The sequence below is a fragment of the Bufo gargarizans genome, chromosome 7 (assembly GCF_014858855.1).
Source record: "Bufo gargarizans isolate SCDJY-AF-19 chromosome 7, ASM1485885v1, whole genome shotgun sequence".
NCBI lineage: Eukaryota > Metazoa > Chordata > Amphibia > Anura > Bufonidae > Bufo > Bufo gargarizans.
The window spans coordinates 151,293,659-151,320,030 of record NC_058086.1 but is presented as its reverse complement, the minus strand read 5'-3'; the positions used below and the strand labels follow the sequence as shown (position 1 = coordinate 151,320,030).

The 26,372-nt window shown below is 42.7% G+C and overlaps 1 protein-coding gene and 1 long non-coding RNA gene across 2 annotated transcripts in view; one reads left to right on the top strand and one right to left on the bottom strand.

Annotated features, from left to right (window-relative positions):
• Positions 1-13,997, bottom strand: part of DNM3 (dynamin 3) — a 358,945-nt gene extending 344,948 nt beyond the window's left edge. The window contains 4 exon segments of the mRNA XM_044302430.1: positions 4,247-4,382; positions 11,855-11,997; positions 13,861-13,967; positions 13,970-13,997. Of these exon segments, the coding sequence (XP_044158365.1) occupies positions 4,247-4,382; positions 11,855-11,997; positions 13,861-13,967; positions 13,970-13,997 (414 nt within the window).
• Positions 13,998-18,589: 4,592 nt separating this feature from the next.
• LOC122943950 overlaps positions 18,590-26,372 on the top strand; it is a 19,927-nt gene continuing 12,144 nt past the window's right edge. Inside the window, exon 1 of the long non-coding RNA XR_006390912.1 lies at positions 18,590-18,772. This is a non-coding gene — a long non-coding RNA (uncharacterized LOC122943950). The remainder of the gene's footprint in view (positions 18,773-26,372) is intronic.

The window sequence follows — 26,372 nt, the reverse complement described above, 5'->3', positions numbered from 1 at the left end:
GACGTCATCGAAGGTCCTTAACCGATATTTAATGCAGCAGCTCACCCCAGGTCCTGTTCATCAGCAGCGGAGACACAAGGAGATGCCAGCTTCGCGAGCAAGTGGACTAAGGTGAGTTAAATTATTTATTTATTTTTTTAACCCCTCTAGCGCTGGTTTACTATGCATTCTGTATTCAGAATGCTATTATTTCCCCTTATAACCATGTTATAAGGGAAAATAATAATGATCGGGTCTCCATCCCGATGGTCTCCTAGCAACCATGCGTGCAAATCGCACGGCATCCGTACTTGCTTGCGGATGCCATCCGATTTTCACACACCCCATTCACTTCTATGGGGCCTGCGTCACGTCAAAATCGGAAAATATAGAGCATGCTGCGATTTCAACTGAACGCACAAGTGATGCGTTAAAAACATCGCTCATGTGCACAGCCCCATAGAAATGAATGGGTCAGGATTTAGTGCGGGTGCCATACGTTCGCCGCACGGATCGCACCCGCACGGAAAAGTCGCCCGTGTGAAAGGGGCCTGAGGGGTGTAGTTTCTAACATGGGGTCATTTTTGGGGGGGTTCTATTATGTAAGCCTCACAAAGTGACTTCAAACCTGAACTGGTCCCTAAAAAAATGGGTTTTTGAAAATTTCGGAAAATTTGAAAAAGATTTGCTTCTAAACTTCTAAGCCTTGTAACATCCCAAAAAATAAAATAGCATTCCCCAAATGATCCAAACATGAAGTAGACATATGGGGTATGTAAATTAATAACTTTTTGGGGAGTTATTACTATGTATTGTAGAAGTAGAGAAATTGAAAGTTAGAAATTTGCAAATTTTTCAAAATTTTGGGTAAATTTGGTATTTTTTGATACTCCATTTTACCAGTGTCATGAAGTACAATATGTGATGAAAAAAACAATCTCAGAATGGCCTGGCTAAGTAAAAGTGTTTTAAAGTTATCACCACATAAAGTGACACTGGTCAGATTTGCAAAAAATGTCCTGGTCCTTAAGGTGAAATAAGTCTGTGTCCTGAAGGGGCTAAGGGGTTTAAAACACCCTGTGCCATTGCATTTATTTTTATTTTTTAAACCATTCCATAAATTGTCTATTATTGGAGTAGGTGCCTGCTGATGGTTAGACACGGTAGAAATCAGAAAAAGCAGTGGCTTGTTCTGAACAAGCGTCCACAAATTCTCCCTTTTTTGGGAGCAGCAGTGCAGTGCAAAACCTCATGGAGATGGCAGAAGGTATGCAGCTATTTAGTGGTAGTAGTGGCAGTAGGGGGAATAGCAGATGCAGTACAGTATGGAAAAGTATGGAAAACTATGGCATACAGGCATACAGCAGCAGTTGCATTACTGGGCCAGTGATAAATAGCCACTGTCAGCAATGGCAGATCTAATCATTGCCATCAGCCAGAGATGTGTGGAAATCTTCATGGATTAATGTGCATGAATAATTTTGACATAGGTAATTTGGACACTTGCACAGGACAATTCTGCCTGCTAAGGTGTGAAGATGCCACTTGCTGTGCTGAATTTCCTCTCTGAGCTGACACTGGCGGCTAGACAAGTCAGTAAAGTTATATCAAACTGGGCCAGTTCCAGCCATTGATCCAATCTACCTCCCCACAATTCCATGGAGTCAGGGAACAGTCAGGGGTGTAGCTATAATTGAAGCAGCGGAAGCGACTGCTTTGAGGCCCACCAAGGCAGAGGACTAAAAGATTTTATTGTCTGGTTGCCCTCAACAGTATTACACAATGACATTATATACAGTGACATGACATACAGTATATTCGTGTAGGATACAGATGTAGTGGCTTCCTGGTCTGAAAAAGAGATCTTGCTTAGCCGCAGGAGTGGGGGTTGCACGGGAGGAGGGGGTTATAAAGAAGATCCTGGGGGTTCCAGGGTTTCTGCAGGAGAAAGGGCACAGCCTAGGTACGAGTTAACCTAGTGGTTCAGGCGGTGCATGTCCATCTGCTGATGTGCATCAGGTTGGCGCTGTAGCAGCAACTGCTCCCTCATGTAGCAAACTGAACTGGCTGCTGAAACTTCTGCTACTTGCTGTAGCAGAAACAGCAGGAGAGTGCTGACTTAAATTTGGGTGAAGGCACGGAACTGCACCACATTTGGAGAACGAGACACATTTTACAGAGAGCTGGCAAAAAGTATGAATGCCATACAGACAAATAATATTTTGATGAAGACGCAAAACTGTGCCACATTTGAGATTGACAAGACATGTTTTACGGACAGCTGGTAAGAAATTACCACAACTAACTAGTACAGCAGCAACTGCACTGCCAGCAACCTGGCCAAGTAGGAATTGAGCTTGCTCACAACTAGATTTCTGGGCGCATAGAGTTGTTTTTTGGCCACACATTCCATTATAGATGACTGAAAACCGAGTGGAGGAGGAGGAGTCCGAGTGGAAGAACAAGTAACTGATGATGACGATAATAATAACACTGTAGTGCTGTGGAATGAGGCCTGGCTGCCACAAAGAAGACAGGGAGATGGAGGGCAGAATTGTTCTGAATGTTGGCCAGTTCTGTTTTCCCACTGGATGTGGTGATGTTGCCTGATGTGCTGCAATACAGACCTCATACCTGTTTGTTTTTGAAACAATTTAATTTAATTCACACAGCTTGCAGCAGCCGATCTTGGTCTAGGTCTGGCACCCACAGCATCAGCACCATTACCAATTCAACCAGAAGCAGATCTGTCCCTGGCAGTGTTTTAGGAGGTTTTGGCCATATGTTGCCTCTGTTCTTTATTGCCGTTGCGGTCAGCTCCCTCCTCTTCTGATGTCACCTCCTCCTCAGTACCATGAGCTGGCTTCTAGGTTCTGTCCAACACATCATCATCATCATCATCATTGTTCTCACTCTCCCCGCCACTTTTATAAGACTGTGCTATGTCATCTCGGGCCACTTGGCCTGTATCGCAATTCCCTCCTCAGTATTTGCCCCAAGTGCCACTGTTGCTAGGGCTGGCACTACTCCTAACGCCAACACTGTGTATACAAGTGCCTCTGCTACTACTATCAACACCCCACCAAAACAGCAATGCATGGGGTCCCCTGCCTCGGCTAAACCTCCTCCTCATGACAGTCCAAGCGCTGACTGTGCTCACGCAATTCCTAAACAGGAAGACCATTATGAGTTATGAGTATATTCCATAGCACATGTGGTGTTGTTGCCTGTAGGAAAAAATAAGGTGCCCCACTAGGTGGGGGCAGTGAAGACGATGACGCAAGTGAAATGCTTCTTTGGGGCTGCAAGGAGGAGGAGCAGGAGGATGCACTGATCGCTGGCTCAAAGGCACAATGTCGCAGGCGACATTGAGATCTGGTGCCTACTGGAAGAGAGGGACAATTGTGGCCTGCAGTTGCTGCTGCTACTACTACTACTACTACTACTAGCTAGATGGCTGGTGCTGCTACTGTTGTCTTCCTTACTACAGCCACCCACATTCTCACTTGTTTTCCACTCTGTAGTTTACCAGACATTTTATTATGAGGCCTATAAATGAAAAGTCACAGGGTTGGCACACAGATAATTAAATAGTAGCAAAATTGAAAAAAAATTCCCGTAATTAACAGACAGGTGCAATTAAATGTCCCTCTTCTTCTATAAACACACTGCGCACTGGTATTCCCAATTTAATGGTATATTAACACAGTACAGTGCATTAAATGAAACTAATATGTTGATGCCATGATATGTGCTGAAATGCACAATTACAAATGGTAGCTAAACTGAAACAGTGTTTATTATCCTGTCCTGTGACATTGCTGTGCACATCACCTTTTACTTTTATCTGTGTGTTTATTATCCTGGCACTATGACATCACCATGTGCATTATCCTTATAGTATGGTGATAGGTTTATTATTCCCAGGCTGTGACATCACTGTGTGCAGTAATGCTTTTTCATGACTTCACAGTGTTTATTATGCTTGTACTGTGACATCACTGTGATTATTCCTGAGCCATTCCATTACTAATGAGCTGTGACATCACTATTTGTAATTAACATGTGAGGAGATATTGCAGGATCATGCTTTCTGAATTACTGGATGACAGATTAAAAGAATTCTGGTTTATTTTAATGATTTCAAACACGTTTCTAGTTAAAATGTAATCTGGGAGCTTGTTAACTGACCACCAGCAGCAAGGATCACAATTAAGTAAACTGTTTTTTTTTTTCTATCACTCCAATTAAAGAAATAGGTATTTACCTTTAGTAACTCAAAAGGGAAACGCTCGTGAAAAATCCGATTGATTTTTGCACCACTCGATAGCTCCAGGGTATCCACTTGATGTCCCGATCCTCCAATTCTTTTCTCAAAATCAAGTGCAAAATTCTGTACCAACCTTTAAAATAAATAAATGAAGCACACCTCATAGGTATCAAACACAACTCAACATAAAACAGCAGCTTCTGTATTCTTACTCTAACTGAATGTGTGGCCTTTTGTGCCATTATTGCTTCACAAGTGAAGGAAGAGGTTTTTTTTTTTTAAGTAGCCAACTGTATGCTGCATGTGTTCGCCATTGACTTTCCTTTTTCACAAAACACACTATAGCAAACATTTTTCTTACAGCATTAACCAGTTTGAGACCAGGCCATTTACCCCCCTCCCCTCCCCCTTTCCTGACCAGGAGCATTTTCCACTTTTTTAAGTACATGCGAAAGCCAAAGCTTTTTTTTTTCCCCCGTTGGGTTATATATATATATATATACTTATTGCACAATTTTTGGTGACACATGGGACTTTTTTTTTATCTTACAATTTTTGGGTTTTTATTTATAATAAAAAGGAAAATGTAAATAAGGGAGGAAAAAAAAAAAATCTGTTTTCACATTTTTTATTGTTGTTTATAGCACAACAAGCAGCTAAAAAATTTTTTTTTATGATGTCCCCTTTCCATAACGGTCATTTTGATGCATGGGATGTATGGTTTATTGAGGCTAGAGGCTACATTGCGGGGTGTGGTGTTTTTTGTTTTTCATTTTTTTTTTATTACTTTACACTTTGTGCCCGTCATGAGGTCATACAAGACGTTTGGGGGACATTGAACTTTACATTTTTTTATTGCCGATTTCTTCTGTAACTGCGGCTGACATATTAGTTACAGGGGGAATACAGTCTCTAGTGAGGTTGTACAACCTCACTGTAGAGCTGGTCCAGGTCTGCCAAGACCAAGCAGCTTTGACAGACCCTGGGAATCATTAGACCTGAGTTTTGCCACTTTCGCCACTTTCTGATCTCTATACACAGTGCCTATTCACACTACTTTTGTGCTCTCCTTACTGATCTCATGCTGCTCCCAATCCAATATTTCCTAAGCCCCCCAGCAGTCTTTGGACTGTATTTCTTAGTCCCTTTCTACATGAACATATGCCTGCTGCAGCCAGTAATTACTGGGAGCATCACCTACAGTCCCTTGACTTTTTTCGTGTTTTGGTGCCTCACAATCTGAAATAACATTAATTGTTTGAGGATTTGCATCATTTAATTTACAAAACATGCCCACAACTTTGAAGATGTTTTTTAGTTTTTAGTTTTTTATTGTGAAGAAAACAACAAATAGGACAAAATAACAGAAAAAGTCAATGTGCATAACTATTCACCCCCCTAAAGTCAATATTTTGCGGCAATCACAGCTCCAGGTCGCTTTGGATAAGTCTCTATGAGCTTGCCACATCTTACCACTGGGATCTTTGCCCATTCCTCCTTGTGAACAGCAATCTTTAAGTCTGACCACAGATTTTCTATTGGATTGAGATCTGGGCTTTGACTAGGCCATTCCAACACATTATAGTTCCCCTTAGGCTGGGTTCACACGGGCGAGATTTCCACACGGGTGCAATGCGTGAGGTGAACGCATTGCACCCGCACTGAATCCGGACCCATTCATTTCTATGGGGCTGTGCACATGAGCGGGGATTTTCACGCATCACTTGTGCGTTGCATGAAAATCACAGCATGCTCTATATTGTGCGTTTTTCACGCAACGCAGGCCCCATAGAAGTGAATGGGCCTGCGTGAAAATCGCGATCTTCACGCATGGTTGCTAAGATGAAAGTCTATTCAACTGTATTATTTTCCCTTATAACATGGTTATAAGGGAAAATAATAGCATTCTTTATTACAGAATGCTTAGTAGAAGGTCAATTGAGGGTTAAACAATAAAAATAAAATTAACTCACCACCTCCGATTGATCGCGTAGCTGCCGGTCTCCTGTTCTTTCTTCAGGACCTGTGGTGACGTCACTGTGCTAATCACATGATACATCACATGATCAATGACCATGGTGATGGACCATGTGATGAGCTCAGTGACATCACCACAGGTCCTTTGACACTTCCTGAAGAAAGAACACGAGACCGGCAGCTACGCGATCAATCGGAGGAGGTGAGTTAATTTTTTATTATAAATTTTTTAACCCTCAATTGACCTTCTACTAAGCATTCTGTATTAAAGAATGCTATTACTTTCCCTTATTTTCCCCTTAAGGGAAAATAATTACATCTACACAACCTTGAACCCAAACCTGAACTTCAGTGAAGAAGTTCGGGTCTGGGTACCACATTCAGTTTTTTTATCACGCGCGTGCAAAACGCATTGCACCCGCACAATATAATGCATCCTGAGCCAAAACGTGACGCCCGTGTGAACCCAGCCTTAAACCACTCAAGTGTTGCTTTAGCAGTGTGTTTGGGGTCATTGTCCTGCTGGAAGGTGAACCTGTAACAATGAAATTGGCCTCCGATTCACCTATGAATTAGACCTTAACACAATCACCTTTCTAGATGTACGGGTGACAAAGGAGGGTGACAGACTTTTGACGAACATACATAGGAAAGCTACGGCCACTAATTCATTGCTTCACTGGAATAGCCATCACCCTGTCCCCCTTAAACGGGGTTTACCCAGGGGTCAATATCTCCGAGTCAGGAGGAATTGCTATGAGGGCGAGTCCTTTTTCAGTGAAGCAAGGAGATTACAGGACAGATTTAGGGCCAGGGGATATCCGCAGACAGTTCTGAATGAGGCCTTCAAATATGCACAGGAGAAGAATCGGGCTGACCTTCTGGTCCCGAGACATAGAGCCTTAGATAAACAGCAACCGATGCGGATAATCTCCACTTTTGACGTAGCCAACCAAAAAGTGATGAGTGTCTTGAAGAAATACTGGTCTATACTGCGGATGGACTCTGATCTATCCGATGTTGTCACTGATCACCCCTCTGCCACGTATCGGCGGGGAAAAAGCATTAAAGATCGTCTTGTGCACAGCAACTTTACACCCCCAGTCAAAATGGGTACATGGCTGGACCATAAACCTATAGGTGTTTTCAGATGTGGCTTCTGTAAGGCATGTGAATATATCTCAACATCTAAAGGTTATTACGTGCTCTGTAACCAAACAGACCTTCCAGGTTCATCAATTGTAGGAGTAAAGGGGCAATATATATCTGCCAGTGTACGTGTTCAATGGACTATATAGGTAAAACAGTGAGAGAGGTGAGGAGGAGGATCCTTAAACATGTGAATGATATAGTGAAAAAGAATGCCACACCGGTGGCACTGCATGTAAATGACTACCATGGGGGGGACCCGAGATGTTTAAGATTCTCGGTTCTTGAATTGGTACCTCCTTTTCCCCGGGACGGTGACTGGGACAGGAAGATCCTTCAGAAGGAATGTGAATGGATACATCGGTTCTGGTCCCATTCCCCCCACGGGAATAATGAGAGATTAACTTTTTCTTGTTTTCTCTGACTGTTATTAATAAGGCAGCCGGTGCCCTGTTTCTGTTGTCTCTGTTTGACATTGCCGGGCCCACTGTAAAATTTTGCATCCCATAACTGGCCAGATGCGGGAAGCATCTTATAATAGAATATTATCGAGATCAATGAATATGACCTTTTCATTGCTACGAGTGACACCCTCTATCATCTAAGGAAAGTGTCTATGGACAGTATGAGACTATGGTTCTACTAATCACTGTACCTCATAACTTTATTGGTGGATTTCCCTCCCTATACACTATCTACATTAGTCATTTCTGATCTAGATATCCCCCTTATGTATATACTGCCCCTAGTGCTTATTTTCACTTATGGAGGCTGCTATTTGTATATTCAAATAAGGTTAGTGTCACCGCCAGCTCTCTGAGAAGGTCTGGCAGACGTTTTTCTGTACCTCTTGCATGATTTTCTTTGTTCTCGTTTCACTTTGTCATCTCCTTTCCTTCTCCCAGCTGTCACCTATTCACACTAATTGCCTCCCTTTATATTCCCTCTCATACTGCCTCACTTTGTGGTTTATACTACTTTCTGGATTGAAGTGATCACTGCTGGAGACTTCTGTTACTGCTTGTTCAGATAAGTATTTTCTTGTATTGTGTTTCTTTGCTGGCTTGATTCTAGGTGACCCTGACTCCCTCCGTATTAAGTGCAGGGAGCCGGTGGTCGTGTCCCCTCACTATTATAGGGTTTTCAGGTGTCACACAGTCTAGGTACGAGGGCATGCAATCGTCTACCTCTGAGATCCTTGTATGTGCTTAGCAGTCAGGGTGAGCTCTTAGGGTTTTACAGGGGTCACCTTTATGCTCCTTAGTTTGGGATCAAGACAGTCGGATGTTTATCTATAACTTCCAGCTATCTGCAATATCATCCGTGACAGTTAGGATATTCCATCAGGCCAAGCTCGTTTACTTGTACCTCTATTACCTGGACAAATTGTCCTTTTGATTAGATCGTGTATCTGCGGTCAATTGCGTTCCACTTACTGGAAACACGTGACCGGAACCGCGTGTTCATATTGAGGATTATTTTGCGTTCGATTGGCCGGAAATGACTACTTCCAGAGACCGGAAGTGACGGTAACTGGTAGTCGACGCAATGACTGTGGTGGGAACTTTTGATTATGTGGAGTGTATTTGAAAAGGGGGGCATCGGGGGCATATTGTAATGGAGGAGCGGGGACGTTTTACCCTAGAGATCGACGACTGACTGTTAGTAGGGATATACATCCCCCTGAGTTCTTACTACTCTGACTGTGATTGGTGATGCTGAATGTGTACTTTCCATGGTCTAGGATATCTAAGTGTATTGATGCCATCCAACAAATCATTGGACCACCTTGGTGCATACAGAGACTGTGAGTTCTGGTTTGAACAAATGTGTTTTTTGGTGGAGGTAATGTTTTGGGACTTGTTGGGTTCAATACCACATTTCTTTCTCCTCCACAGATGCCTTTATGGAAGTCTAACCTCACTGGATATCGACTTCTGACCAGTCTTCTATCTTGTGGTCTGCACTAGGTCCTAATGAGTCCGATTTCCTCCTGCCATCATCAAATGGCCCCCCTATTACCGTGTTAATATCATAGGTACAACGGGTACTAATATATCATTATTGGTATTCGGCACCCAAATAACGGATATCATTACATCATTATTGGTATCCGGTATCTAAGATATCATATGAGCTTACTGACCCCCTGATGATCCCACATAGTGGGGGAAACGCGTTGGTGTATTATGATTGACGTATATTTATTTATGGGGTGTACTGAATGACGTATACCTTGATGCACTGTGTACCTTGCTAGCTGAGTATCACAGCACTAGGGCTGTATACATAGTCTATCAATTGACCCTATCTTTATAGGGGAGGGTGTATGTATTGTTTGTCTTTTGTCATATCTTATCTTCCACTTGCAGGGACCTATTTAAATATTTATTAACCCCTACCACTGTGTTAGGGCTGTTTTAGGATCTTATCAGTCCAGGTTTGAGGACAGGGAGCCCCCACCATTAGGGGTCATCCCTGGGCTGAGCAATAGACCAGGGTGAGTTACGGTAATAGGAATAGTTCCCCCCACTCTCTGGATATCTTTATAGTTGCCTGCTGTGGAATTATCTGAGTTGACCCTCAGTGATTATTGTTCTGTCTGTCTATTAATCTATTTTAAGGATATATAATTCAAGTTTATTAATTTTAAGGTTTATATGAGTTGCTGGAGCTGGATTTATGTTTACTAACCCGAATCGACATTCTGTATCTAACTGCTGGACTTGGATTGAACCTCCGTCCTAACCTCAAATCACGCACAGAGTGGTACAGGTTTTGACCAAGAATATCCCTGTATTTAACACCATCCATTTTTCCCTCAACTCTGACCAGTTTCCCAGTCATGGCTGCTGAAAACATCCCCACAGCATGATGCTGGCACCACCATGTTTCACTGTGGGGATGGTGTTATTTGGGTGATGTGATGTGTTGGGTTTGCGCCAGACATAGCATTTATGGCTGAAAAGTTCAATTTTAATCTCATCAGACCAGAGCACCTTCCTCCATACGTTTTGGGAGTCTCCCACATGCCTTTTCGCAAACTCACAACGTGCCTTATTGTTTTTAGCTGAAAGTAATGGCTTTCTTCTGGCCACTCTGCCATAAAGCCCAACTCTATGAAGCGTACGGCTTATTGTCGTCCTATGTACATATACTCCAGTCTCTGCTGTGGAACTCTGCAGCTCCTCCAGGGTTACCTTCGGTCTCTGTGCTGCCTCTCTGATTAATGCCCTCCTTGCCCGGTTTGTGAGTTTTGGTGGGCAGCCATCTCTTGGCAGGTTTGCTGTTGTGCCATGTTCTTTCCATTTATGGAAAGATAGATTTGATGGTGCTCCTGGGGATCATCAAAAGATTTGGATTTTTTTAATAACCTAACCCTGACTTGTACTTCTCAACAACAACTTGTTTGGTGAGTTCCTTGTTCTTTATGGCAGCGTTTGATTAGTGATGCCTCTTGCTTAGGTGTTGCAGTCTCTGGGGCCTTTCAAAAAAGGAGTGGAGAAAGTTGGACCCTAGTTAGACAACCAGTAGATCTCTGATAGATCCTTAGTAGATTAATGATGCCTTCATAAAGTGGTTGTCTGACCACGTAGATTAAAAAAATCTCAAAACGGTGTCAAATAATAAAATAAATATTGATCACCTGTCATTCTTGTTCCAAAGCTTCCCAAGTTCTCTGCCAGTCTATGTAAACATGCATACATTGCCTTGCAAAAGTATTCACCCCCCCTTGACTTTTTTTTTCATGTTTTGTTACCTTACAGCCTTAAAGGGGTTATCCCATCTTAGACAATAGGGGCATATCATTAGGATATGCCTCCATTGTCTGGTAGGTGCAAGTCCCACCTCTGGGGCCCGCACCTACAAGGAGAACGGAGTGGAGAAAGTTGGGGAGGGCGCACTGCGCATACGCAGCCGCCCTCCATTCATTTCTATGGAGCCACCGAAAATAGCCAAGCGCTGGCTCGGCTATTTCCGTCGGCCACATAGAAATGAATGGGAGTGGTGGCCGCGCATGCGCAGTGCGCCCTCCCCAACTTTCTCCATTCCGTTCTCCTTGTAGGTGCGGGCCCCAGAGGTGGGACTTGCACCTACCAGACAATGGAGGCATATCCTAATGATATGCCCCTATTGTCTAAGATGGGATAACCCCTTTAAGGCTGTAAGGTAACAAAACATGAAAAAAAAAGTCAAGGGGGGGTGAATACTTTTGCAAGGCAATGTATGCATGTTTACATAGACTGGCAGAGAACTTGGGAAGCTTTGGAACAAGAATGACAGGTGATCAATATTTCTTTTATTATTTGACACTGTTTTGAGATTTTTTTAATCTACGTGGTCAGACAACCACTTTATGAAGGCATCATTAATCTACTAAGGATCTATCAGAGATCTACTGGTTGTCTAACTAGGGTTCACAGGTCGGCCAGTCTATATGTTAGTTACAATAGAAATCGTAAACAATAATCCACTTACTTTAACAAAGCTTTGGTCTTCTTTAATGGCCCCTTGGCCATTAGACTTTTCCCAAGCTCAGTGTCATGTTCTAAGGAAGCTATCTGCCTTTGTAGTCTGGTCCTAGATTCAGACGGTGTATTCTGTATTTGGTTGGTGGAATGCTCCTTTGCAGGTCAAGATTAAAGAATAAATGCATAGAGGTAACATGGTCAATACTGAATTTACACATTTTCTCCTATTCTATGGACTACAATACTGTTATTTTTTCACTTAATCTTCTTAAGGAAATATATCAGGCATCTAAACTCACCTAAAGAATTATTAGGAACACCATACTAATACGGTGTTGGACCCCCTTTTGCCTTCAGAACTGCCTTAATTCTACGTGGCATTGATTCAACAATGTGCTGATAGCATTCTTTAGAAATGTTGGCCCATATTGATAGGATAGCATCTTGCAGTTGATGGAGATTTGAGGGATGCACATCCAGGGCACGAAGCTCCCGTTCCACCACATCCCAAAGATGATCTATTGGGTTGAGATCTGGTGACTGTGGGGGCCATTTTAGTACAGTGAACTCATTGTCATGTTCAAGAAACCAATTTGAAATGATTCGAGCTTTGTGACATGGTGCATTATCCTGCTGGAAGTAGCCATCAGAGGATGGGTACATGGTGGTCATGAAGGGATGGACATGGTCAGAAACAATGCTCAGGTAGCCCGTGGCATTTAAACGATGGCCAATTGGCACTAAGAGGCCTAAAGTGTGCCCAGAAAACATCCCCCACACCATTACACCACCACCACCAGCCTGCACAGTGGTAACAAGGCATGATGGATACATGTTCTCATTCTGTTTACGCCAAATTCGGACTCTACCATTTGAATGTCTCAACAGAAATCGAGACTCATCAGACCAGGCAACATTTTTCCAGTCTTCAACAGTCCAATTTTGGTGAGCTTGTGCAAATTGTAGCCTCTTTTTCCTATTTGTAGTGGAGATGTCTTCTGCTGTTGTAGCCCACCTTTCTTTCCCATTCTGACATTCAGTTTGGAGTTCAGGAGATTGTCTTGACCAGGACCACAACCCTACATGCATTGAAGCAACTGCCATGTGATTGGTTGACTAGATAATCGCATTAATGAGAAATAGAACAGGTGTTCCTAATAATTCTTTAGGTGAGTGTGTGTGTGTGTGTATATATATATACTGTGTATATAATTATATATATATATATATACACTAAAGTTGATTAATTCCCTTTAAAAGTAATTCCATCCCTCCGAAAGCCCCCTCAATCCAACATTGGATGCAATTTATAGATGAAGTATTTGGCTAGAAACAATCCTGAGAGATTTGACAAAATATGGGGATTGTGGTTGACTGCTAGAACATCGGTGGTCTCAAGGAATGCGGTAGCCCGGCGGCGCTGCGGGGGGTGTATGAGAGAGTGAATGGTATGAAAATGTATAAGATAATTATTATGAAGCAACGGTGAAAAGGCAGTCCTAAAGGAATCACACTGCCAGACTTTTATGACATCTGTTTAATGTACCAAACCGTTGCTAACATGTTTCACTGATTTGTGTGAATCTGGTTCTTTGAACTGTTCTAAATGTTTATTTCTTAAAATGACAAATAAAAACATTTTTGGGAAAAAAAGAGTAATTCCGTTGCATTGGCTGCAGGCCTCATGCTTAGGAACGTTCTCACTGGCATTGCTCCAGCAGCATTACTGAGTATCTGCATGCCAACCTTCTAATCCTTCCATGGCAAATAACAGAAGTAGAGAATCCATGACCAATTTGGTGACATAGTTCAGCTAACGTCACACCACATCTGTCCTTTGCCTTAGCCCTTGGGTGTCTACTGCTGCAAAACTCTGGACTGGGGCTTCTGCATCAGAAGTGATGCCAGGCCGTCAGGATTCCTGTTCTAAGTAGTGCCTGGCAATGCATTGCGTCTGCCTTTTATACACACACACAGTGTCCAATATTCGAAAATGAAATCTCATTAAAATACCTGAGTGACGGCTTCCTGATGATGTGGTGCTCCAAGATGATCCGCCATGTGCCTGTTCTCGGGGTGTGATTTCCAGCGTGCTAGCAGAGAAGCTTGTAGATCCTTTTACCGTCAATATCTTTTTGGCCGTGATTCATCGCTCCAGTGGATTCTCTGAAAGCCTAAAAGCTGCTGAATTACATCACAGTTACATTTGGTAGATACAATAGATCAGTGATGCTCAACCTGTGGCCCTCTAGTTGTTGCAAAACTACAACTCCCAGCATGCCGTAATAGCTGCAGGGTGTCCAGGCATGCTGGGAGTTGTAGTTTTGCAACAGCTAGAGGGCCACAGCATCAGTGCAATAGATGAAGACAGAGATGGAATTTTTCTATTTCTTCATTTTCGCAATGTTATTAAAGTGACGCCTCATGGCAAAAAAAATCCTTTAAAAGGGTTGTCCCATTAAGACAACTTATTTCTAACCATAGGGTCTGATCGGTGGAGGTCCAACTGCTGGGGCCCCGCTGATCATGAGAATGGGTGCCCATGCTCCCTATTTAAATGGAGCAGCAGACATGCATGCGTGTTCATCGCTCCATTCAACTCTAAGGAACTGCTCAAGTTAGTGGAGTACAAGCGCTCGGCTATCTACTGGAGCCCCACAGAATCAGCAGGGGCTCCGATAGCCGGACACTCACCGATCAGAGTATAGGGAATAAGTCATCCTAATGAGACAACCTCCTAATGATGCCATGATTTATCAAGACTGGTGTATGCTGTGCTGGTCTTGATAGGACCTGTGCTGCCAGAGGAAGCATGTAACTTATGACAAGACACAGGTCTTGTCTGCCATGTTGTTCTTGTGGGGGTTATCTTGAGACATCAACAGCTTTGTTACTAGTGTTTTTTTTAGCCATTTTTGGCTTTAGTGTTTGAGTGATAATCTTTTCAAAAAAGTTGAACCCCTTCCTGATATGTGACATACTAGTACATCACATATCAGGTCTTTAAAGATGGGTGGAAGGGGCGCTATAGCATCTGGGTGCCTGCTCTTTCACACAGCAGACACCAGGGCCTAAAGTCTCCGAGGGGCGGTAATGCCAATCATGGACATGACCAGGGGCATCTGGAGGCGCAAAAACTGCTCCGAGGATCGGGGAGTCGGAGTGTGTGTGCGGCAGCCTCTGTATTCCCTAATGCTATGAGGTTGCCGCTTACTAGCTCCTATGGTGCCTTGGCCTGCTAATGCATTGTAGTCTATGAGAATAGCAGTCTGGTGATTGCTTGTTATATAAAAATATAAAAAGTATCAAAATTCTAATCACCCCCTTTGTCCAAAATGAAAATAGAAATACATAAAATAAAATAAAAATACACATCATGGGCACTGTCGCATGCGCAAACGCCCATTCTATTAAGATCTTACATTTTTTTTATCCAATACGGTAAATGGCAAAACAGAAGAAAAAAGGCAAAATGGACGATTTGTCGTTTTTTGCCCGCTTCACCTCCCACCAATTTTTTTTTAGAAAAACTGATCAAAAAGTCGCACACACCCCAAAATGGTATCAATTAATAGTACAGATCTGTACAGAAAACTACAAAAAGGTTAAAAGGGGTCCGAATATGGCACCGATTTTATATATTTTTTTAAATCTTTTTCTATATTAAAACGCCTGAAAAATGATACATATGTGGTATCACTGTAATTGTCCTGACCTACAGAACGAAAGTAATAGGTCAGTTTTACCAAATAGTGAACACCTTAAAAAAAACAAAAAAAACATTAAATTGTTGCGGAATTGCATTTTTCCCCAGCTCTTCACTACATTGTATGAAATGGTGCCATTATAAAATAGAACTTGTCCTGCAAAAAAACAACTCCCCTTACACTTATGTGAACAAAAAGATACAAAAGCTCTGGGTCCAAGAAGGCAGGGCAGCGCTTTCACTTGTCACCTAAGCACCTGCGCGGTCTCCCAGCCCTATGCTGGCATCAGCCTCATGGAAAGAACTGCTCATGCATTAGCTTAAAAAGGGCTAAGGTGACAAGTAAAAGCGCTCACACGAGATTTTAGTGCGGCCTCAGAATGACGTTGGAGGAGCTAGGAGAGGACTTAAGTATGAGGGGAGGTGCTGGGCTCACTTGGTGCGGCTGGACTCCACTGACGGTTAGGAAAGCCCCTTGGGCTCTTTTCACAGGTGATTTGCATAATTCAAAAAATCATTTGTTCAGCAAAACTACAGCATTTATAAAATACATACTGGTCTATTTCTGACATGCTATAGGAGACCTCCAATAACATGTAATCAGGTCTATATGCATTATCTTGCTGAATCGTAATAAATAGAGATGAGCGAATTTTTCTAAATTTCGATTCGCCCGGTTCGCCGAATTTTTTGAGAAAATTTGGTTCGATCTGAATTTATTCATTGCAAATCGTTTTAAAAAACTGCTATTTCCGGGCTGCAGAAAGCCTTTATAGTGGTGTAGTAAAAAATAAAGTATTGGAATCGCACTCACCAGATCTTGCGGTCAACCGAAATGCAACAGCCCACCTGGAGTCCAAGATTCCTTAGGGCTCCCTCATAATGAATCCGAAAAAAAGCAATGGAGGCAGCATGTCCGGTAAAAAAAACCTTTAATGGGCACAGCCAAGTGAACTTAACGTGCAAAAAAGTTGTGACGTTTCGGCCGCTTCACAGCCTTTATCAAACACCGTGTTTGATAAAGGCTGTGAAGCGGCCGAAACGTCACAACTTTTTTGCACGTTAAGTTCACTTGGCTGTGCCCATTAAAGGTTTTTTTTTACCGGACATGCTGCCTCCATTGCTTTTTTTCGGATTCTTTATAGTGGTGTAGAACACTGTGCCTTGCAGTAGCACGCATAGGGAGTCTGCTGTGGTAGTGAAATAATACTGTGAGTCAGTATGACATGCAGATAACAGGCGTCACTCTTAGAATCACTGCACACTTCACTTATTTGGGCAGTCACAGGACCAAAACTGACCAAATAACTCAAGTATGAACTCAGCCTTACAGGTCGATGTTAGCATCAAGAAGAAGCACACTTATTTTACACCATCGTCAGCTGATTTCACATAGATGTCTACAGAACCTGTTCTATTAAATGCTTATACAAAGTAGAGCCCCCCGACAGAGTGGAGAGGGTGTCAGAGTCTGGAGGTGGCGGCAGCATCAGGAGGAGGCCACAGAGTGGCACAATAACAGAGTGTGGACTGTGGAGATGGCAGTAGCATTGGGAGGCCACAGAGTGGCAAGGTGACATAGTGTGGAGGTGGCAGCAGCATGAGGAGACCACAGAGTGGCAAGATTGTTCCATTGTAGGAAGATTGTTCCTACAATGACATGGTGAAGATGGCGGCAGCATCAGGAGGCCACAGACCGGCACAATAACAGAGTGTGGACTGTGCAGATGGCAGTAGCATTGGGAGGCCACAGAGTGGCAAGGTGACATAGTGTGGAGGGGGCAGCAGCATGAGGAGACCACAGAGTGGCAAGATTGTTCCATTGTAGGAAGATTGTTCCTACAATGACATGGTGAAGATGGCGGCAGCATCAGGAGGCCACAGACCGGCACAATAACAGAGTGTGGACTGTGCAGATGGCAGTAGCATTGGGAGGCCACAGAGTGGCAAGGTGACATAGTTTGGAGGTAGCAGCAGCATGAGGAGACCACAGAGTGGCAAGATGACATAGTGTGGAGGTGGCATCAGCATTAGAAGACCACAGAGTGGCAAGGTGACAGTGTGGAGGTGGCAGCAGCATTAGGAGACCAGAGTGGCAAGGTGACATAGTGTGGACATAGCAGCAGCATGAGGAGACCACAGAGTGGCAAGATTGTTCCTATTACCCAGGCTGTAACCTCCCCTACTGAACCCTGTTCAACATAAATGCTGTGGAATAATTCCTCTCTATTCTTTCCCTACACCTCGAATAATCTTTCCCTGCACTTGTAAATCGCTTTTTTCAGCACAATGAAGTCTTTTCTACCACTGTCCCTAGCGCCTGCTGACGTCTCTCCCTGCACTAAGTACACTGGAAAATGGGAGAATACAAGATGGCTGAGGCTATTTATAGGGCTGTGACATCACAGAGCTGGCTGGCTGCTGATTGGCTGCATGCATGGCATTATGGGTGATCGCCTTCCCAGAGTTCCTTGCTCCATGTCCTCACACGTGCAGCAGCCATTTTAGGAAAAAATGGGATTCGTTACCACGAAGCATGAGAAAATTCAGATTCAGGTCAAATCGAACTTTTCATGAAATTCGGATCAAATTCCACTTGGTCAATTTCAATTCGCTCATCTCTAATAATGAATTCATAAGGCTTTTTCCTTCTATAGAAAGAGATTTTTCAATGTGCTTGCAAAATGTACATATGTAAGGATGTGGGGCAAGAAACCTTAAATGTATTACTCTGCAGGAGTAAATTGTATAATTACTGCAATGTCTCAGTTTGGTCAGTAGATGGCAGCAAAGAATAACATGTTAAAAGTCTACATGAGCTGCCTATAGAGTAATATGTATAATGTTTTGTTTGCAACGTTGGTAATTAGCTAATTTAATGCTGTTTGTGTACCCCTACAAGCATGATAGCAGGCTGTATATACAGGTTTGACACAGCACTTAGCAACTGACTTATTGCATCACACTCTCCCTGTAAAGGGAGGAGGGGCCGAGAGGAGCAGGAAGTGAACAGACGGAGGGGGTTTTTGGTGCTGCTGGAGACAAGGAGAGATCTTCTCTGCAGATTCTGGAAGGGAATGGACCAGCCCACAGTGAAGACTGGAGACAGCACGAAGGGGAGGTTTGCAGCGATGACCCCAGGAGTGTCGTGTCTGTGGGATCCAGTTCTGGAGTGGACCAGGAAATAAGTTAAAGCACCAAGAACCTGCTCAAGGAACTGTAAGTGCGGCTCTGCCGCGTCACATTGCACCACACTGGTAAAGTGGCATTTGGACAGACAAATATGCTGACACCTTCCTATCTCACTGGCTGCTCATAGGGAAGTCTGATTTAAAAAGACAGACATTTACCTGTGGATTATAAATAGTATTGCGCAATACTTAGGGTGCACCCCAACGAGGAACTCTTCCAGCAACATTCAAGTGCAGCTAGGCTGCTTAATGGACTTTGGGGAAAACATCACATTACTGGTTTATTGTTAGGCTGTGTTAAATTCACTGTTGGTTTATTTTTTGTGCACCAATCTGTTTTATATATTCTCAGCTTCTTGTTCACTAAATTGTTCAGTAAACTCAACTGCTGGGAAAGAACCGTTGTCTGTGTGGCATAGTGTACCCTCTGTACCTGTGGGCCCAGCCCTCGGTTCTCCTTCACATAGAAAGTACAAGTAACTTCACGTACTGGTCTCAGGAGACATGCTTGTCGAAATAACATTCCAGATTATTGGATTCCATTATTGTGCAAACCAAACAAAATATATTACAGATTTTTGTTAGTAAAGGGAAACCTGAGCGCAGCATGTTACAGAGCAGTAGGAGCTGAGCAGATTGATACAATAGTTTTATGAGAAAAATTCAGTATCATCTGTATTTCATTAATAAAAAATAAAAAAATCCTGCTTATTCTGGGCCTTAAAGTCCATGAGGCAGTCCTATCAGTGACAGCCTTCCCTCTATGACTGTGTATACAGAGATAGCTGTCAATCACTGATAAGACCGCCTCCTTGACTTCAAAGCCCAGAATGAGCAGGAATTTAAAGGCTATACACTGTATACCCCTCTGGTGGGATTTTTTTATTTCTATTATTGCATTGTACTCATTTTGAGCTAAAAAGCAGTCTTTATTAAAAATGATGAGCCATTTTCCTTGCACAGCTTTCAGTTTTTTACTAGCAGGATCTGTATTTTCACTCTGCTCCATCAGGCAGGGAGCTGATGGACTCCTTATCTCTCTGACGTTATAAACACTCATTAAAGCTCAATCCTTATCTTACTGATAAGAATGTGGCTTAAATAGGTGTTTATGACCTTTCAGTAATTTAGAGATAAAGGTTATTAGATCAACAGGACAAAGTACACAGTTAACCCTTTGTGACTGTCACTGCCAGTTCTGTGAGAAGATCTGGCAGACGTTCTTCTCTACCTCTTGTATGACGTTCTTTGTTTTGGTTTCACTTTCTCATCTCCTTTCCTTCTGCCAGGTGTCACTTATTTTGACTAATCGTCTTCCTTTATAATCCCTCCCATACTGCCTAACTTTGTGGTTTATACTATTTCCTGGATGAGGTGTTTACTGCTGGAGGCTGCTTCTGTTGTTTGTTCAGATAAGTCTTTTACTTTATTGTGTTTCCTTGCTGGCTTGATTCTAGGTGACACTGACTCTGTCCGTATTAAGTGCAGGGAGCCGGTGGTCGTGTCCCCTCACTATTATAGGGTTTTTAGGTTTCACACAGGATTAGGTACGCAGGCATGCAATCGTCTACCATACAGACCCTTGCATGTGCATAGCAGTCAGGGAGAGCTCTTAGGGTTTTATAGGGCTCATCTATTAGCTCCTTAGTTTGGGATCAAGCCAGTCGCTTGTTTATTTATATGTTCCAGCTATCTGCTAACTTCATCCGTGACAGTGACAGAACGGCTCAATATTTTTTAATAAAGACCATTTAAAAAAATATTTTAGCCCAAAATGAGTAAAATTCAATCATAAAAAAATTGTCCCTGAAGGTGTACATAGCTTTTAATTAATAAAAATACAAGTTAAACTGAATCTTTTCCCATAAAACTATAATAAATATATATATATATATATATATATATATATATATATCAATCTGCTAAGCATCTCCTGCTTTAAAACCTGTTGGCTGAAACTCACACACCATGTACTATGCAAAAGATTCCCTTTAAAGGGGTTGTGTCATGAAACATATTCAACATTTTCCAAACCAGCACCTGGATCTGAATACTTTTGTAATTGCATGTAATTATTAATGTAACATAGCCAGTGAGCTATTCAATAAAATCTATCTGTATAGCGCCACCTGCTGTTTGTTCTTCTCATTTTTGTCCATCTCACTGAGCTGGTTGCACATGCTCAGTTTAAATCTTCAACTGCCACCAGCCATATGTTCTGTTAGAAGCTGTGGCAGCTGTTACAGAGAGAGACGCAGCAGAGAGAACACGCCCCCTGAGCTGCCAGGCTGAATATAATCTAGCAGAGCAATTGGAGCAGTGAATGTAGAGATCTCTGGAGTACAGGGCTGGTTCTAGCTTTGTTAGAAATGTATATTCATGTAGTATAGGACGTCTGATTTTAATTTTTTACATCAATCATGGCATAACCTCATTTAAGGATAGAGTCAGGGCATCCGTTTTATTGCAATAAAAAATAGTGAATGAAAACCCTCCTATCTTCCCTTTCAGCTGTCTAGATCATGGAGGGTTTGGCTGGAAGAAAGATACAATTTATAAACCAGAGTACTTCATACAACCAAATCCTAAAGAGGAATATCCTTGTAAATAGGCATCAATTTTTAAGACTTAGCATGGCAGGTGGCACTGCCAATCGCACTCCCCTATGTTTAATTTGACAGTGCTGGCATGGCAAATTGACACAAATAATATATACCGTGTATATATACACCCAGTAGAAATAATCAGGATTCTCCTTCCCCTTTAAGAAAAGCATTCAACAAAAAGAATTTTCATAAAATAAATCCAAAAATTGCTCATAGCGTTTAATAATACTAAATGCATAAACTATTAGATGTATCACATATTAATAATAAGAACACGCACGATTATCACCCATCAAGTGCAAACAACTCTAGGTTAGGAAATACCGTAGTCCTGACCTATCAAATGGTATAAAGAAATGCACAAATACATCAAGTAAATAATATTAAAATACTTACATAGAGAAATGAACGGAGAAAGCCAAGCGCCGGTGAAAAGCACAGTGTCTGAATGTAAATGCCATCCCTGGAGTCTGGAGGGAAACGGGGACAAACGCTTCTTGTTCTAGAAGAAGGCAGCAGCTCCATTCACATGAAGCTACACTGTCCTCAATGGAAGCATCACATCCCGTAATCACTCAGCCTAAATGTAAAACGTGATCACATCAAGTGGAACATGGAGGCGAAATATCGTTTAAAGTCAGAATATCACAGGTAACAGCAAGTTCCCTTGAGACTATTCCTTGCAATGGGATCTTTGTTGTGATTAATGGGGTATTTTTTTAATTTTTTTTATTATACAACAGGTGTGATAAAAGTCACACGTGGGGGACAGACGCTAAGACCCACACATATGGCTAGCAGGTCTATGTCAAAATAGTCTGAGCATTAGTAGTTTGGACTCTTTGGATGTGCTCACAATGAATTATAAGACAAAAATATAAAACACCATTGTTTAAGCCAAATCCTTATCAAACTGGTCAAAAGGCATCTGTTATCACTTACCTAGGGGTGCACTGCCAATGAGGCGATTGCCTGAAGCTGCACCAGATAGGTGCAAGAGGGGGGCAGTGGATGGGCCATGGGCAATGAGTGCTTCCATAGTGGAAACGCTCATCTCTACATATTCAACTGCATCTCTGTACTCAAGACAGCAATACAGTAGAATATCATGATGGGGCACCGGACCAATGTCTCCCTGGCCCACCGTTTCCTCTAATAGGCTTTAATCCTAGCTCCCGTAGCCTATCGGAAGCCGGTGTCATCATTATCGCGCTGCCTGAGCCGGGCTGCATAGAGCTCAGGCACAGACTAGTAGAGGTCTGTGTCTTGCACTGCCTTGCTGACAGCAGAATGGAGGTAAGTATTTGAGTTTATTATTTTTATTTGGCATCATGGTGTTGGGGGGGTCATTATTTTCTAACTGGAGAAAGCACTATGGGGCTATGGAGGCTGTAAAAAGGAGCAGTTTTGTACTGGCACACTTTATAATGGGGCCACTGTGGGGACATCTGTTCTACTGTGGGCACTAAAATGGGGTCGTTTTTTGCACTGACATGTTATAACGGGGCATTTTTTTGTACTGGCAGATAAGGGGGCATTTTTTGTACATAGCGCACATTATAAGGGAGCATTTTTTGTACTGGCACACATTCTAACATGGCCACTTTGGGGGCATTTATTCTACAGGGGGCACTAAACAGTTTTTTTTTGTACAGGCACACATTATAAGGGAGCATTTTTTTGTATTGTCACACACAAGGGGGTATTTTTGTACTGGCACACACTGGAAGGGGGAATTAGTTTACTGGCAAACTTTATAAGGGGTCATTTTTTGTAATGGCACACATTATTAGGGGGTATTTTTTGTACAGGTGCACATTAATACTACTGGAGGGACTATGGGGGCAAAATTAGGGACATTATTACTGTTGGGTGCACTGTTTCCATATAGTGCACTCTGGCAGATATTTATTACTATTGGTGGGACTTTTGGGAGGACTGTTACATTGGGAGGCATCCTGGCACAGTATCAGCTCAGCACAATTATTTTTGGAGGACACTATGTTTATGACACTGCAAGTTTTCGGGAGACTATTTGCTTGGCACAGTTATTGTTTAGGGCACTATGTGCCAGTAATTATTGAAGGGGAACTATCTGTGTAGTAATAGTATTTTCAGGGGGATTATCTGTTTCTGCAGTATGGTATTTCTAAAATCTTTTTTTAAACAAAATAAAAGCACACAGCCCTATAGGACAGGTATATTGCGGACATGCTAGCGGCGATCTAGCCGTGCATGTCCGCAGCTCTATAACCGAAATGAGGTGACAGAATCCCTTTAATGGAACCTAAGAGGTCTGTCAAACTTTGCAGAGACAATAGATGGCTGAAAGAAATAATCATAGAAACATAGAATGTGTCGGCAGATAAGAACCATTTGGCCCATCTAGTCTGCCCAATATACTGAATACTATGGATAGCCCCTGGCCCTATCTAATATGAAGGATGGCCTTATGCCTATCCCATGCATGCTTAGTTCTGGTCTGAATGGAGAAGATAACGAAAGAGAAGGTCTACATCAGAGAACACATCACAGAGGTACGTGGCGCTGCATTACCCTGTATGTATTGTAGCGCTGTATGTAATGTTTTCAAAGTATGTCTTTAACAGTGCGGCTGGAGAAAACGGGTTAGGTTAAGAAAATGGCATGGGGGGGGGGGGGGGCGCAGTTTCAGTTTTCACCTCAGGCAGCAGTAAGTCTAGATGCACTCCTGCACTTACCAGTAGGTGAACCGCTGTAGGTCAGTGCTATATAAGTGAGTAAAATAAGTAAATCAAATAATAAGTTCCATCATCAGGAGCTTCGGAGCTTCTTCTGAGGTCTGCAAAACCCCTTTCGCCTGCTGCAGATACAATTTTGCTAATTTCAGATTTTTGCAACAAATTTTACCTATTGTAGTTTGCGATGGATTTAAGAGGTTTTGTCTCATGAAGACAAATCTTGACCATAGGCCTGAAAGATTTTAAATCAAACTTTAAAAGGGCATCTGTCATCACTTAACAGTAGGTGAAACGGTCCGACCGCTGTAGATCGGCACTTGTCTGCAGAGTCTCTTGTATCTCCATATGTGCCAGCAATCTGTAGAAAAAAAGGCTTTTTATAATATGCAGATCACCCCCTAAGTGCAACAAGGGCAGTGCCATTGTACCTTGTTGCACCCAGAGGCTCCGCTTCCTGTCCGCGCCAGGCAGTAAAGACATACTGACGCCTAACCCTGAAGTCCCGTGGGAAAGTGTTCAGCACATGTGCAACAAAGGGATAGATACTGCAGGGCAATCTCCACCCCTTTACTGTGCATGTGCCAAATGCACTCCTGCGCTCCGAGGCACCTCCTTGCACTTAGGTGGTAATCTGTATAATATCTAAAAACCCTTACAGATTCCCAGCACATATGGAGATACCAGATATACCATCCAACCTGCAAACAAGCACCAATCTACAGCACCCGACCATTTCACCTACTTGTTTTCTGAGATTTTAATACCGATGACCTGTCCTTGGGATAGGTCATCAATATCTGATTGGTGGGGTTCCACCACCTGGGACCCCTGCCGATCAGCTTAGAAGACAGCGGCACTCGAAGAAGCGCCACAACCTTCTCGCTGCTTTCGCTAGGCCCTAGGCACAGCTCAACCCCATTGAAGCGAATTGGGCTGAGCTGCTTTACCAAGCACAGCCACTATACAATGTACGGCGCTGTGCTTGGAAGGTACGGAGAAGACTGCAGCACTCACAGGAGGGGAGGTGCCTTCTCAAACAGCGGGGGTTCCAGGGTGTCGGACCCCCACCGATTAGGTACTGATGATGTATCCAGTGGTTAAGTCATCAATATTAAAATCTCGGAAAACCCTTTTAAAGTTTGATTTAAAAAAAATCTTTCAGGCATGTGGACATGATTTATCTTCATGTGACAAACTCTTAAATCCACCATAAACTAAACAAAAGGTGAAATTCACTGAAAAAATCTGAAAGAATTTTATCTGCAGCAGGTGAAAGGGGTATCGCAAACATCAGAGGAAGCTCCTGATAATGGAACTTAATATTTGATTTACTAATTGTACTTATATAGTGCTGACATACTCCGCAGCGCTTTACAGACATCAAGTTTATAACTTTTTCCAGTAGCCGCATAAACTAATGAGCTCTCCGGAACAGCAAAATCTCTACGACTGAAGAAGGTCAGGTCTTACCACAAAATTATACTAAATGTCTCATATTACCAAAAGGCTTAGTGAGAAAGTTCTCAATTCTTCAAAAACTGTACTTTGTGAAATTACAAGTCTTCCCTTTGGGTCCTGGTCTGACATAAAACTTATACCTTACCCAATAGTCAATCTTGACATATAAGGGGGTTGTTTAAGACCGGCATTTTACACTCTAGTCTTAATAACCCCTATAGCTGGCGGTGGACCCGCCGAAGTTATGAAGAGGCGCCAGTCTAAATGTAAGAGAGCTTCCAAGCCATCTTACATTAAGGCTACTTTCAGACTAGCAGTTTCAATTCCTATGACGGATCTCAATAGCGGATGAAAACGCTTCAGTTTTGTCCCCATTCATTGTCAATGGGGACAAAACTGAACGAAACGGAATGCACCAGAATGCATTCCATTCCGTTGGGTTGCGCTCCCATCACGGACAGAATAATGCTGCAAGCAGCGCTTTTCTGTCCGTGGTGCTGAGCAAGACCTGTAAGTCAATGGGGACGGATCCATTTTCTCTGACAATAGAAAACGGATCCGTCCCTCATTGACTTACAATGGTGTTCACGACGGATCAGTCATGGCTATATAGAAGCTTAGAATGTGTCGGCAGATAAGAACCATTTGGCCCATCTAGTCTGCCCAATATACTAAATACTATGAATAGCCCCTGGTCCTATATTATATAATCTAAATCTCACAGCTTACCTGCAATACGGTTGCACTTAACTTCGGTGCAACCAAAACAGGCGAGTCTATCGTATCCACCAGCTCTTTAAAGGAAGCTGTTGTACCTCGATTTACTTACCCTATGAGCGCCTCT